General features: G+C 36.4%; 1 protein-coding gene across 1 annotated transcript in view; it reads left to right on the forward strand.

The window, feature by feature from the left end:
* Positions 1-12,597, forward strand: part of TTC16 (tetratricopeptide repeat domain 16) — a 361,188-nt gene that overhangs the window by 19,422 nt on the left and 329,169 nt on the right. The window contains exon 2 of the mRNA XM_044058179.1: positions 8,728-8,912. Coding sequence (XP_043914114.1) covers positions 8,728-8,912 — 185 coding nt within the window. The remainder of the gene's footprint in view (positions 1-8,727; positions 8,913-12,597) is intronic.

Below are 12,597 nucleotides of genomic sequence, written 5' to 3' on the forward strand. Positions count from 1 at the left end.
CCCCCCGAAAAAGAGAAAAATCACTAATCACTATAACCAAATCATCTAATACTGCATGCAGCTCTCTATATTCAAGTAATGTAGCTAAAAAATGAAACCACTTCCCACTACCACTGAAATCCATTCTGAATGCAAATTTATTTAAAACAAGTAAACCTTCACCTATCAGATAAATGGATCTGCTCCTGTACATCACCAGGATAAATGCCATGGTTATTTTTATCTTAGAGAATGGGCCAACTGTAGATCAGCATCCTGGCTGTAGAACATTCTCCAGCAGGGTGTTGATCTACCACTGCTTCATGGCAGCATATCAGTATCACTTGACAACAAACAGAAGTGCAGTTATAGAGTAAAAATTATTGTATTTAATTAACAAACATAAGTGAATCACATATAGATCATATTTGTCAATTATATTTAACCAGACATTCTTTTTGTCATCTGGGTTACAGCACTAGGTAATATGATCTTTCTTCCTGTTCTAAAAGTCTAAAATTAGATGCCACAATTATGAAATATGAAAAGATATTTGTGCATGTATTTTTTTTGTCCTCTGCAGATATATTTTTCAGAATGTTTCCAGATTACCAATCCAGTAATTAAGACTTTTGCTTCTTTAAACAACCTACCTTCTTTCTATCAGTTTGAATTTAAAATCGTATTTAGAAAGCAAATCAGTTTGTGTATTGAAGTCTGTCAGTATGGTTTATTCATTTAAACTCACTCTGCCTCTCAAAGATCTAAAATACTTGTCAGAGATGGAATTGCGATGGGATGTGCTCCAGATGTCCGCAATTGATAGTGAGGCAGATTCTGAATAGATCACATGATCAGGCCAGTGAAAGTAAACCCAACATAGCTACTAGCCCTGATGAGTATTAAAACTACAGTACTATGTTTCTATAGTATAGCCTTTTCTATAATAACGCATTTTATTTAGAAATTATCTACCCCCCAGAAGTTAGGTAAAAGCCAAACATGAAATTTTCATACAGAGAATGTTCAACATTTAACAAGACTGGTGTAAATGTCACTATTACAGGTAAGAGAGTTAAATGATGAATTGCGGTTAATTATCAAAAATGGTTCTGGCCATCCTGGCCCTCTGCAAGCAGAGAATTAGTCAATCAATGTTGTGTAATACCACTGTATATTTAATTCATTCTAGATCTTTGTTTTCTGACTATGTAAACCAAAAATGCTAGTACATTAGCCATCTTTGTAAAATTTTTTGTTAATTTCATTGTCGTTATTCATCAAATCCGATTGTCATCTGAGAAGGTAATTTAATTGCAGCACAGTTTAAGTTTATGGGGTCCAGTAGCCTGGGTCTTTGCAGAAAGGGGTCTCGTGTCCAGTGACCTGGGTCATGGCAAAAAGGGGTCCCGACTAGCCCACAACTTAGCTTGTTTGTTAAGCAACAAATTACTGTGTTGATACTTTGGTTTCAGTTGTAAGCCATGCAGTCCCATGCATTTCAGTATTTGCATGAAACAGAAAAAAAAACAGAGATGAAAAAAACAAATTGCAAATTTGTAAAGTTGCAGATTAAAATAGAAATGTAGAAAAAAAGTAAATGTAAAATACTTTAATATTAATGCAGTTTGAGCTTTTTCTTAAATTCCAAAAAAAACCTTGGGGTAATCCAAGTTTATCATGCAACAGAGGTGTGGACTATTCCACATTAACCTGCCTGAGTTGCACAATACATGATCCATATCAGTTGATTCTATTTGTGTAATACTATGAGAAATGCACCAAGTCTTAAAAACAGGCTAGGAAACTGGGAAGGTGCATTATCATTTATCATAGAAACTTACACCTGAAATAATGTATTTATTACAGAAATTACAACTGTTACTTATGGGAGTGTATAGCTTCTTGTGTGGTACTGATTACACTCTTCAGGGAATAATTCAAGGGATTAATCTCCCTTTTCACCTTGCTTATATTGCTGTTCTCCAACAGATTTAACTCATTTTTGGTGGTTTGTCAAAATCTGCAAATGCTAGTCTAGTAGAATGCCAGTATTAAAGGAAGCATGGAATTGTCCTAACTTTAAGAAAATAATATTTAAAGTTTTTAGAATACATATAAAAGAAAACCACCATTTTAGTTCCCGAGGCCATAAAGACTAGTTCTTGTCAGTATGCATACTTTTCCACTAACTTCATGTTCTTTCATAATTTGTGATAATTACAGACTTTCTGCATTTTAATACAGTATAAATTTTTAGTTCATTTTGATGCTTTGATTTTTTTTTATCTCTTCTTTCCACCAAGATGGTCATACATTCTTCGTGTACCTTATTTCTATATTTTTATTTTATATACTTTTATTATCTTGCTACTTTGCACTGCTATACATTTTGCTTAAGTTAGTAAATAAGAATCAGGTTAAGATGGAGATTTTTTATGGAAATTATCACTTTTCATCAGTGATAATAAATTATTGTGATGACTCTAATTGGAGTAAGAGGTTTTCAAGCAGTAATCAACTAGTGGGCAAGAGCTCACCAAGTGCCCAAGAAGAGCAGAGGAACATTTTAGCTCACTACCTCCACGGAAGTCTGGAAAAGTTGCCTTTTAACTTACTGAAACCACAAGTTTTAAAATCAAGTTATAAATTCACAGCAAAACAAAGTTTCACTATTTCCAGATTTGTAATGGTTAATTTAGAAGTAGTGCAGTAATTGCTCAGCACAAACTCTTCATCACAATGGCATTTAGTCATTACATTCACAGTAAAATGTTCTAAGCCACACTAAGTAAATGTTAATTGTGCAATATTTCATGGACAACTTGCAATACATCAAGAAATGGTCAGGCTAGACAGCGTAAGCAGCATTTTTGTTTATGCCTTCGTGAGCTTTCATACGAGACCAGACAATTCATTTGTTTTGCTTATGTACAGAAACAGGATAATATAATCAAGTATATAAACATCACCTTATCTTTCTATTTTGCTGGACAGAGTCGGGTGTTGCCTATCTTGTTAAAATTTTAAGCACATATCTTTCAGCATTTTTATATCAGTTTATAATTAGTAATGTAAATAAGGACTGGCAAAATAGATGTCTTGAGATGTCACTTGAATTATTATAGAGAATACCTGAAGACATTGCTAGAGTTTAATTAGATAACTGGGACATAACATTTTGTGGGCAGATACATTTCCAATATAGTGACTGTTTTCAGGTGATTAGTGAAAGATCACCTGAACTTTGGACCAATGATCATTTTAGTGATTTTATTCTGTCCAGTGCTGATATATTAAGGGGGGTTTATTTCCATACACAGACAAAAATTTCCATGATAGGCTAAATCAAGATAAAAGGTCCTTTGAGTGAACCTGAGATGCAGTCTTTCTGCAGGGTGCAAGCTCCCTGCACCCATAATGTGGAACCAAACTTTCCACACACCCCCCCCACCCCCAGAACATAACTGTACCAACTGAGGTCACACATCATTAAAATGATTCACTATCACTGAAGTATTAGCTTCACTGTAGTAGCCATTGATAAATAGAAATGATCCCATTAAGGAATCGCATTCAGCACCAGTATAATACTGGGCACCTTTAATTTCCTAGTTGCTTGTAGACAAGGACCATCAGGGAGGTGAAGTGCTTGGGAGAGGAAGGATAAACTACAAGGATAAAATACTTCTTCCCTTTAGTTGAGGAAGAATTAACTATATGGATAAAATAAATTTCTTGATTTTAGTTGAGAAAAAAAACTATACGGATAAAAAAGACTTGACGATATTTTGTCAATGTTTGCTGTCTTCATTCTGCATCAGATCTGAAAAGCAACTGAATATTTCTTACAATAGTTTGGACAAGCTTTTAAAGCCGGTCACATCTGTAGTTCATTCTTCAACATATAGTTTTGATCTCATCTTTTGTAGTATTATGTTTATTTGGTTATGTCTTTTGGCACTTTCTTTGAATTATCACAATAACATCTGTATGCCAGTGCTGACTACCTGAATGTCCAACTTTTGCTCATTTTAAGCTTCTCCCTTTAACATGAGTGGTTCAACTTTTGAATCAGGTTTTGTGTGATAAATAAAATTTGTACTTTACACCAGTACTTACATTTACAGGTAGTGTCAGACTGGGTTGGAAACCTTTTTTTTCAGTGGAGACCGGGGATGAAAAGCTCCAGAAACAGTACAAATTAAAGTACAAGTATTTATAAGCCAGACATTAATTTGTCTATGCAGCTTTGGAATAAAAGGATGAGATCTTGTAGAAAGTGTAGGGAATGTCCCTACATTATAAACACTTTTCAGATTATAAATGGCATCCCCTTTAGTGTAAATGGGGATTATAATTGTAGAACAGAAGGGGTAGTATATGCTATCAGGCATACGTGTAATATGTTCTGTATTGGACAAGCAAAAAGAATATTTAAAGTTAGATTGTTAAAACACTTGAGAGGCATTAGGACAGGTAAGATAGACAGTCCCTTAGCCCAACATTTTAGAAGTTGCCATAATGGAGATCCTGAAGGACTTAAGGACTTTAATTTTAGAACAGATTTGTTTAAAGAATAATGATAGGGAAACGCATAGATATAATCTTTTAAATAGGGAAACAATATTTTACAATATGGTACGTTAACACCGAATGGGATTAAATACTACATGTTGCTGGAAAAGTGTTATATGAAATGGGACACTGACACTTTAAAAAGTTTTAATTGAAATTTCAATTGATGTTTATTTTTTTTTATTGTTTGTTTATTGATTGAAGCTGCTGGTATTATATAAAGGATGGTTGAATTTGTGTATTTTACTCCTTGAAGGCTATTTGTAGCCAAGGCGCTAGAGAAATAAACTTTTTGTGGCTTTGGTGGTATCGTTTGTGTTGAAGCACATACATTTTGGTGTTGCAGAGCTGTATCGTTTTGATGGCCAGTGATCTAGCAGCGAATATTCCACTGATTTTTTTTAGAGAGGAGAGTTTGGGTTCTTCTCAGCGAACAATGGATGGGTTTCTGAGTTCTAACATGGATTGTGAGAAAGATCGAGGTGAGATTAATGGGCAGTGAGGAAGGATCTTCGATGCCTGTATGAGAAAAAATTTCAGCAGAGACTAGAAATAAGCGTGTCGCTAATCCTTTTGCTGAAGTTGGTAAACGTTCTATGGACTTTCCACCTGAGGTAAAAACTTAAACTATGTAATTTGATGAACAAAGATGGCTACATATTATAACCAGACAAGTCTGCAGAGGTGTCTGGACTTGGATATAGTTCCCTGGGGACTGAGAGCGGTCAAATATCCATCTCTGCCTTTTGATTTGACAAAACCCCAAGAGAAATTTTTTAAACAGCGTTGGGAAAAAGCAGCACATCTCTGTTCCAAGGAATGGACTAACATCCTGGTAGAACGGGATGTGAAAATTGTGCACAATTAAAGATATCACTGATGTTTGTAATAATTTAGTGACACTAACAGAGAGAACTCGTTTTGAATTCTGTTTATGTGAAATTCAAGACAAATTAAGTACATTTGAAAAATGTTATTGGAACAAAAAATGTATAAAATTTAAAGAGACCTTCGAGATTATGAAAAAGGTACTGATTTTTTCAGACCAACCAATCATCAATCTTGGGTCCGTTTTCAGGAAGGGGTGGGTGTAAGGAGAGAGACAAACGGAAATGATACCAGTATGGAAGTATCTTCGAGTGAAAATCTCAGTTATCACAGCAATGGTGAAGATGTCAGAGATTATCCACCCTTACCCACACCAATGAACGGACAGTACATGCAGGATAATTTTTGCCTGTATGGCGAGAATAACAGACAACAAAATACCTACTCAGAACGCGAGCCTCAGAGAGGGGGCCATCAGCGACAATGGCGCAAGAACAAGAGAACCAAATGGTTATGTTAGTCAAATAATGTAAATGTTGTGAATTTATCTGGTTGTTCCTTAAATGAACATTTTTGCAATGTGCTAAAATATGGTTTAAAATTTATGCCAACAGTAATACCAAAACAATATGAATGCAAAACTGAATTGTACAAGTTGGTTAGAAAATTGCATTTATGGTATTATTTTAATATGCAATGTATGGTGCCTGTGAATAATGACGACTATAGTAGCATATGTGATAGTGATGAGAGTACGCTTGAAATTGATTCATTTGATTTATGTCTTGTAATAGCGAAATTAATGCTCATTGTTTGATAGATACCTCTTCTGTCAGTAGTAAGAGTAAGTTTATGCCACCTTGCATTCATGAAGGCATTAAAAAATTTCATTCAATAGTTGATTTTGAATTAGATATTGTTTAGAAATTTTAACAAAAAGAATGTTGCGTATAATTTGTCAAAACAGGAGTAGTTAGCTTTGCTGAATGTTTCTAAAACAGAATTAATTGTTAAACCTTCAGATAAAAGTAATAAATTAGTGATAATGCATTATGAACAAGATTTGAAAATGTGTCTAGAGTTGTTAGATGATAGAATAGAAGAAGCAAAGGAAGGCTATACACATTTGATTCAAAAAGGTTTGAGATTAGGTTACTGGACTGACAGTGATGTTACTAATAAATTGACATGTGAAAGAACAGGGCCAGCTTATTTTTATTGCTTGCCCAAAATCCACAAAGATATAAGAAATCCACCAGGTAGACCGATAGTTTCAGCTAAATATTTTCTGCACAATGTGGGTGTTGTATTACATAAAGTGTTAGTAAAAGAAGTAATGCAACTTCCTTCCTATATTAAAGATTCTTTTGATTTTTTAGAGAAAGTTAAGAATGTTCGATGAAAGGATGGTATGTATTGGATAACTCTAGATGTGAAGAGCCTTTACACGAACATCAGACATAATTTTGGGCTTGAAGCCCTTAGACTTTAAATGGGCAGTAGTCCCCTTACATATTAATTCAGTTTAGTTTAGAATTTGTTTTTTTTTTTTTTTTTTTTTACTTTGAAGATCAGATTTACCATCAAGTACAAGGAACAACAACGGGTTCTCCCTTTGCCCCCGTGTACGCCAATTATTTGGGGGCATGATGGAAAAAGAATATATATATATATATATATATATATATATATATATATATATATATATATATATATATATATATAAACAATTCTTTTTTAAAAAAATGTTAGATTTTATTTTAGGTTTGATGATTTAGTTTTTTTATGAGAGGGTGGTGCTTATTTAGTACCACACTTTGTGGAAGAAATACAGCGGAATAGGTTTCAGATAGCATTTGATGGTCTACAATATGGGCAGGAAGTTTCATTTTTAGATGTAAATTTGTGTGGAGTAGTGGGCAAATGTATAAAAACGAGTATACATTGGAAATTTAATGAGGTGAATCAATTTCTAATTGGCACTAGTTGTCATCCAAAACATACTTTGGAATCATTGCCATTTGGGGAATTTTTAAGGCTATCAAGATTATGCAATGATGAGAGTATTTTTAGAAAAGAATTAGAACAGACTGCAGCAATGTTTAGGAATAGAAGATATGATGTGAAAATTGATAGAGATGTGAAGCAGGTATTAAATATTAGATATGGAATAAACAAAACAAAATTATGGAAGAGAATATGGTAGTGGAAGGAATAAAATGGATACAGATAGTTTATTTTTGGTTCTAGGATATAATGCGAGTGAGAATATCAAACAAATCATACTTCATTATTGGGAATTTTTGAAAAGTTTTCATGAATTAAATGGTCTGGTGAATAAAAAGTTAATATTCTATAAGAGAGGTAGAAGCATACGAGACATGGTGAAACATACTAAATTTCATAGGCCAGACAATTTGTCTGTGCAGCTTTGGAATAAAGGGATGAGATCTTATAGAAAGTGTAGGGGATGTCCCTACATTATAAACACTTTTCAGATTATAAATGGCATCCCCACTAGTGTAAATGGGGATTATAATTGTAGAACAGAAGGGGTAGTATATGCTATCAGGTGTACGTGTAATATGTTCTATATTGGACAAACAAAAAGAATATTCAAAGTTAGATTGTTAGAACACTTGAGAGACATTAGGACAGGTAAGATAGAAAGCCCCTTAGCCCAACATTTTAGAAGTTGCCAAAGTAGAGATCCTGAATGACTTAAGGCAACTATTTTAGAACAGATTTGTTTAAAGAATAACGATAGGGAAACACATAGATAATCTTTTTAAAAAGTTAATATTTATTTTAAAATATGGTATGTTAACACCGAAGGGATTAAATACTGAATGTTGCTGTTAAAGTGCTATATGAAATGGGACACCGACACTTTAAAAAGTTTTAATTGAAATTTCAGTTGATTTTTTTTTATTTTTTTATTGTTTAATTGTTTAATGATTGAAACTGCTGGTATTATATAAAGGATGGTTGAATTTGTGCATTTTACTCCTTGAAGGCTATTTGTAGCCGATGCACTAAAGAAATAAACTTTTTTTGGCTTTGGTGGTATCGTTTGTGCTGAAACGCATACATTTTGGTGTTACAGAGCAAAAATGCATGTTCCAAATTCACAGAGGAATACAGGGTCATAGCATGGCTTTAACATACTATGCAAAATAAGTAATGTAAAATATTAGTTATGTAATGTATACAATTATCCATAATACAAAGACTGTAGAAAGCAGCAGTTTTCTTTAAGCAATGGAGTTTTTTTTTTTTGATTTGGGTAGATTTGCAGCCTGAATTAGAAAATGGTTATTTTACTCAATTTTACTATTTCAGAACAGGAATGTACTTGACACTGAAGAGGCATTTGGAACAGTAGTTTCAACGCAACAACCAGAAGATGCAGGAGAAGCAAGGAAGCACATAACTGGATCAGTTCAGCTTTTTAAGCTTGATGAGAGGAAAGAAGTGGGACTAGGCATTTCTTTGCAGGATGAAGTAAAAAGCAAAGCTCAGGAACAGTAAGTGAATCTGAATTAATTTTTATTCCCTTTTAAAAACTGAAACTCACAGTTTATAATCAGGTGTTAAAGAGCTTCATTAATCTACAGCATTGAATTTATGGACAAGTTGGGGAAGGCTAAAAGTGGACTTTAAAGACTTTGCTTATGCCCTTCCCTCGTGTATTCGTTATTGTTTTCAAGCTGGATGCTGGGTCAGTACAACTCCATGTGAAGCTATACAACCCAGAGCCTTCTTCCCCATCAGAGTCTGTGGACTGTAGAGAAATCACCTTAATAGTGCAGCACTACACAAGAAATGAGATAACAAATTTGCTTCATCAGTGTTTTTGACATACTCTCAACCTTTCACAGATTCTGTTTGTTGGTGGTGTATGTTGAAGCACCTGGGAAACTGGGAGCACCTAGCTGGTTATGTGGCAGGTTATCACAGTGCTGGGGAAATTCTTAATCATTTATCATCATCAGTCCCCGTTTTTCCTCATTTTCTACATAGGGTTTAGGAGTCTATCATCTGTCACCATCTCTTTATTAAGTGCCACTCTCCTGCCATAGTCATTCATCACTGCTGGTCACAGTCTTCACTCATACAACCCATCCAACCACTTTGATGAATGCCCTTGTTTACTCTTGCCTTCTTCCTGTCTGTCCCAAATCATGTTCACCCAGTTGTCTTATGTTTTTCTGCACATGTGCACAAACCACTGCAATCTGTTCTCTTTGACTATTTCTACAATTGGATCTACTTTTCTTCTACTAATGTCTTTATTTCATCTGTCCTCATAGTGTTCATCCTACCACAAGTCTCAGGCACTTCGTTCTCAGTCACCTGTAGCGTCCTCGACTGCTCTGCCTTTAGGGCCCAGGTTTCCATACCATACAGTAGTACTGGCCACACCGTTTTGTACATCTTACTTTTCAGCTTCTTTGGCATTCTTCTGTCATATACACTTGACATACTGTGCCACTTGGCTACAGCCCTTCTGATTCTAGCTTTGACCTCCTCATTCAGACTTCCCTTCTCCTCAACTACCCCTTGCAGATACTTGAAGCAGTTAACCTGTTCCACTGTTTTCCCTTTTGTTACATTTCAGCTTCTTCTGAACTCCATTTGCTGCCATTACAACCATCTTGTCTGTACTCCGTTTCATCCCATGTGCCATCGGTTTTGCATTCCATTCCCCTATCCTTTAAGTTCTTTCTCAGAGGCTGCCCGCAATGCCACATCGTCTGCATACAACTTTGATACGTCTCCTCCAACCTGTTTATTAATGTAGTCCATCACTATTATGAACAGCAACAGGCTCAGAGCTGAACCCTGGTGCACACCCACTCCCACTGATAACCCCTCTATGAGACTGGACACTGTTCGTACTTGAGTCATTGTGTCCTTTTACAGAGCTTACATTAACTCTACCAATGTTTTTGATACTTCATACTACTGTAGGACTGCCTGAATCAGCTTTGGGACCTTGTCATATGCTTTTCCAAGTTTAGGAATGCTGATTTGGACTTTCCTCATCTGTAACTTCTTCTGAACTATCTGTCTTCACCACAAACATTGGATCACTTGTGTTCTATCCTGATCTGAATTCTAAGTGTTAATATTCTGTCTTGCTTTCTACTACTCTCGGTTTTCATTTGTCATCCTGTCCAGAACCTTTATGGAATGTGGTAGGAATTTGATACCTTTGCATCTTCCACAGTTGTGAATGTCCCCTTCGTTCATTAACACTGGCTCTAGTATGTTTATTCTCCTGTCATCTGGGTACACCTTCCCATCCACATTGCTACAAGTATCCCCAAGAATGATTTCTTCCCATCTCACCCAGCATTTACTTTTTCTATGGTGGGCTCCTCCTCTTCCCTAATCATAGGCTGTGTCTGGGCAGTACAGCTTCTGTGAGATTTTCTTCTTACATAATTTGCTGGTAATACTTCCATCTGCCTTTGATGTTCTGTGGATTGGTGAGAAGGTTGCTGCTGGCATGTTTTATGAAGGATGTCCAACTATCTTTTCTCTGTCTGTCTTGAACCTCATAGTTTTTGTCCCATCTACTGAGTTACTTTCCACGGGCTTGTAGACTGCCTCTGATGTCTTGTTCTTTGCTATTGCAACTGCTCTGTTAGCTTCTTTGTTAGCCAACCAGTATTCCTTCTAAGCCTGGTCTGTTTTTTCTATCTCCCACTTTTTTTCAGCACTACTGCATTCCACCACCAGCTTTACTTATGTACCTTATTTCCATATCTGATTCGGCCACATATTTGTTCTGTAGTCCTCACACATGCTATTTTGAGGTGCTGCCATTTTTCAACTCCACCCATTTCCTGTTGAGGTGCAAGAGACCTTAGTAATTCCTTGAACTGTTGCGCTTTCTCTCCAGTCAACTTCCAGGTCTTCAGCCTGGTCTCTGTTTATCTTAGATTCTTCTCTGACCACTGCTTGCAGCTGATTGTGGCAACCAGTAGTTTATCAATCACTGATTCTACCCCATTGCCCTCTCCATACTGGGAGGAAGTCTATCAGAGTTGCATGTTGGCCACTTTTGTATGTGATCTTGGGATGGTCTCTGTAAATGATGTGTTGGCTACTACCAAGCCATTTGCCAGACAGAAGTCTAGAATGGTGTTGCCCCCTCTTATTCCTGTTGCCTCACCAATGTGGACCCAGGCAGTATTCTTATCCTGTTTTGTCTGTTCCAATATGTGCATTTGAGTCGCCCATTAACACCAATTCCTGTTATCCTACTTTAGTAGGTCCTGCAACTGCTGTCTAAAGGCACTATTTTTCTCACTATCAACTCTGCTGTTGGGCATAGGCTGAGATTAGGAATACTGACCTATCATTAGGCTGGAGTCTGATTGCCACGAGTCTGTCTTCAATTTTGATGACATCCCTTACAGTCTTCTGAAGCTTCTCCCTCACCACAATTCCAACACCATTCCTAGCTTATCCTACTGAGTAGTAAACTCTGGAACCCAAGCCAAGTAGCTTTCCTTCCATCTCGACTCCTGGATACGTAGGCTGTCCTGCCTCCATCTTGCCATCATGTCATCCCCTTCCAAGCTGTGTCCTTACAATGAGCCTACATTGACTGTAGCAATTCTTATATCTCATATTTGGCAGTCTGATTGGTTTTACGTCCAGCTCTCATTCAGAGTGGTCACAAGTAACCCAGGATAGGCAAGTGGATACTGGCCATCCGCTGGCTTACTGGCCCAGTACTGCTGGGCTTTACAGTGGGCAACACTGGCCAAAACGGGCACAGACCCCACCCACTATTAGCATGGATCCCTGGTAGGTCAGAGTAGGCTAGGCCCTCAACCCATTTATCACCAACAAATACCCATGCCCATTTGGCAATGTTAGTCAGCATGACCAAATCACCTATGGCCTTACACAGCCAAGTGGCTAGCCCTGAAAAAACAAAAACGTGCATATTGGAACCTGCATTTTATCATGCAAAGTGGTACTCCAAAGAGGCCATGGTTTTCAGGGTCTGTTCCTTGCTGAGGTTTCTCCTAATCATTAGTCAGAAATGTATCATTGCTTGTAGAATGTCTCAAGATTAGCCATTCTATTAGAAGTGCAAGAGTAGTTGCAGAAAAGAAACATAACTCCCTGTGGTCTTTGTATGAGGCTCAGTAAAGTGGACTGAAGTGTACTGACCAATTCATATTTTGA

Source organism: Protopterus annectens, chromosome 16.part0 (genome assembly GCF_019279795.1).
Source record: "Protopterus annectens isolate FY-2018-M chromosome 16.part0, PAN1.0, whole genome shotgun sequence".
NCBI classification, from domain to species: domain Eukaryota; kingdom Metazoa; phylum Chordata; order Ceratodontiformes; family Protopteridae; genus Protopterus; species Protopterus annectens.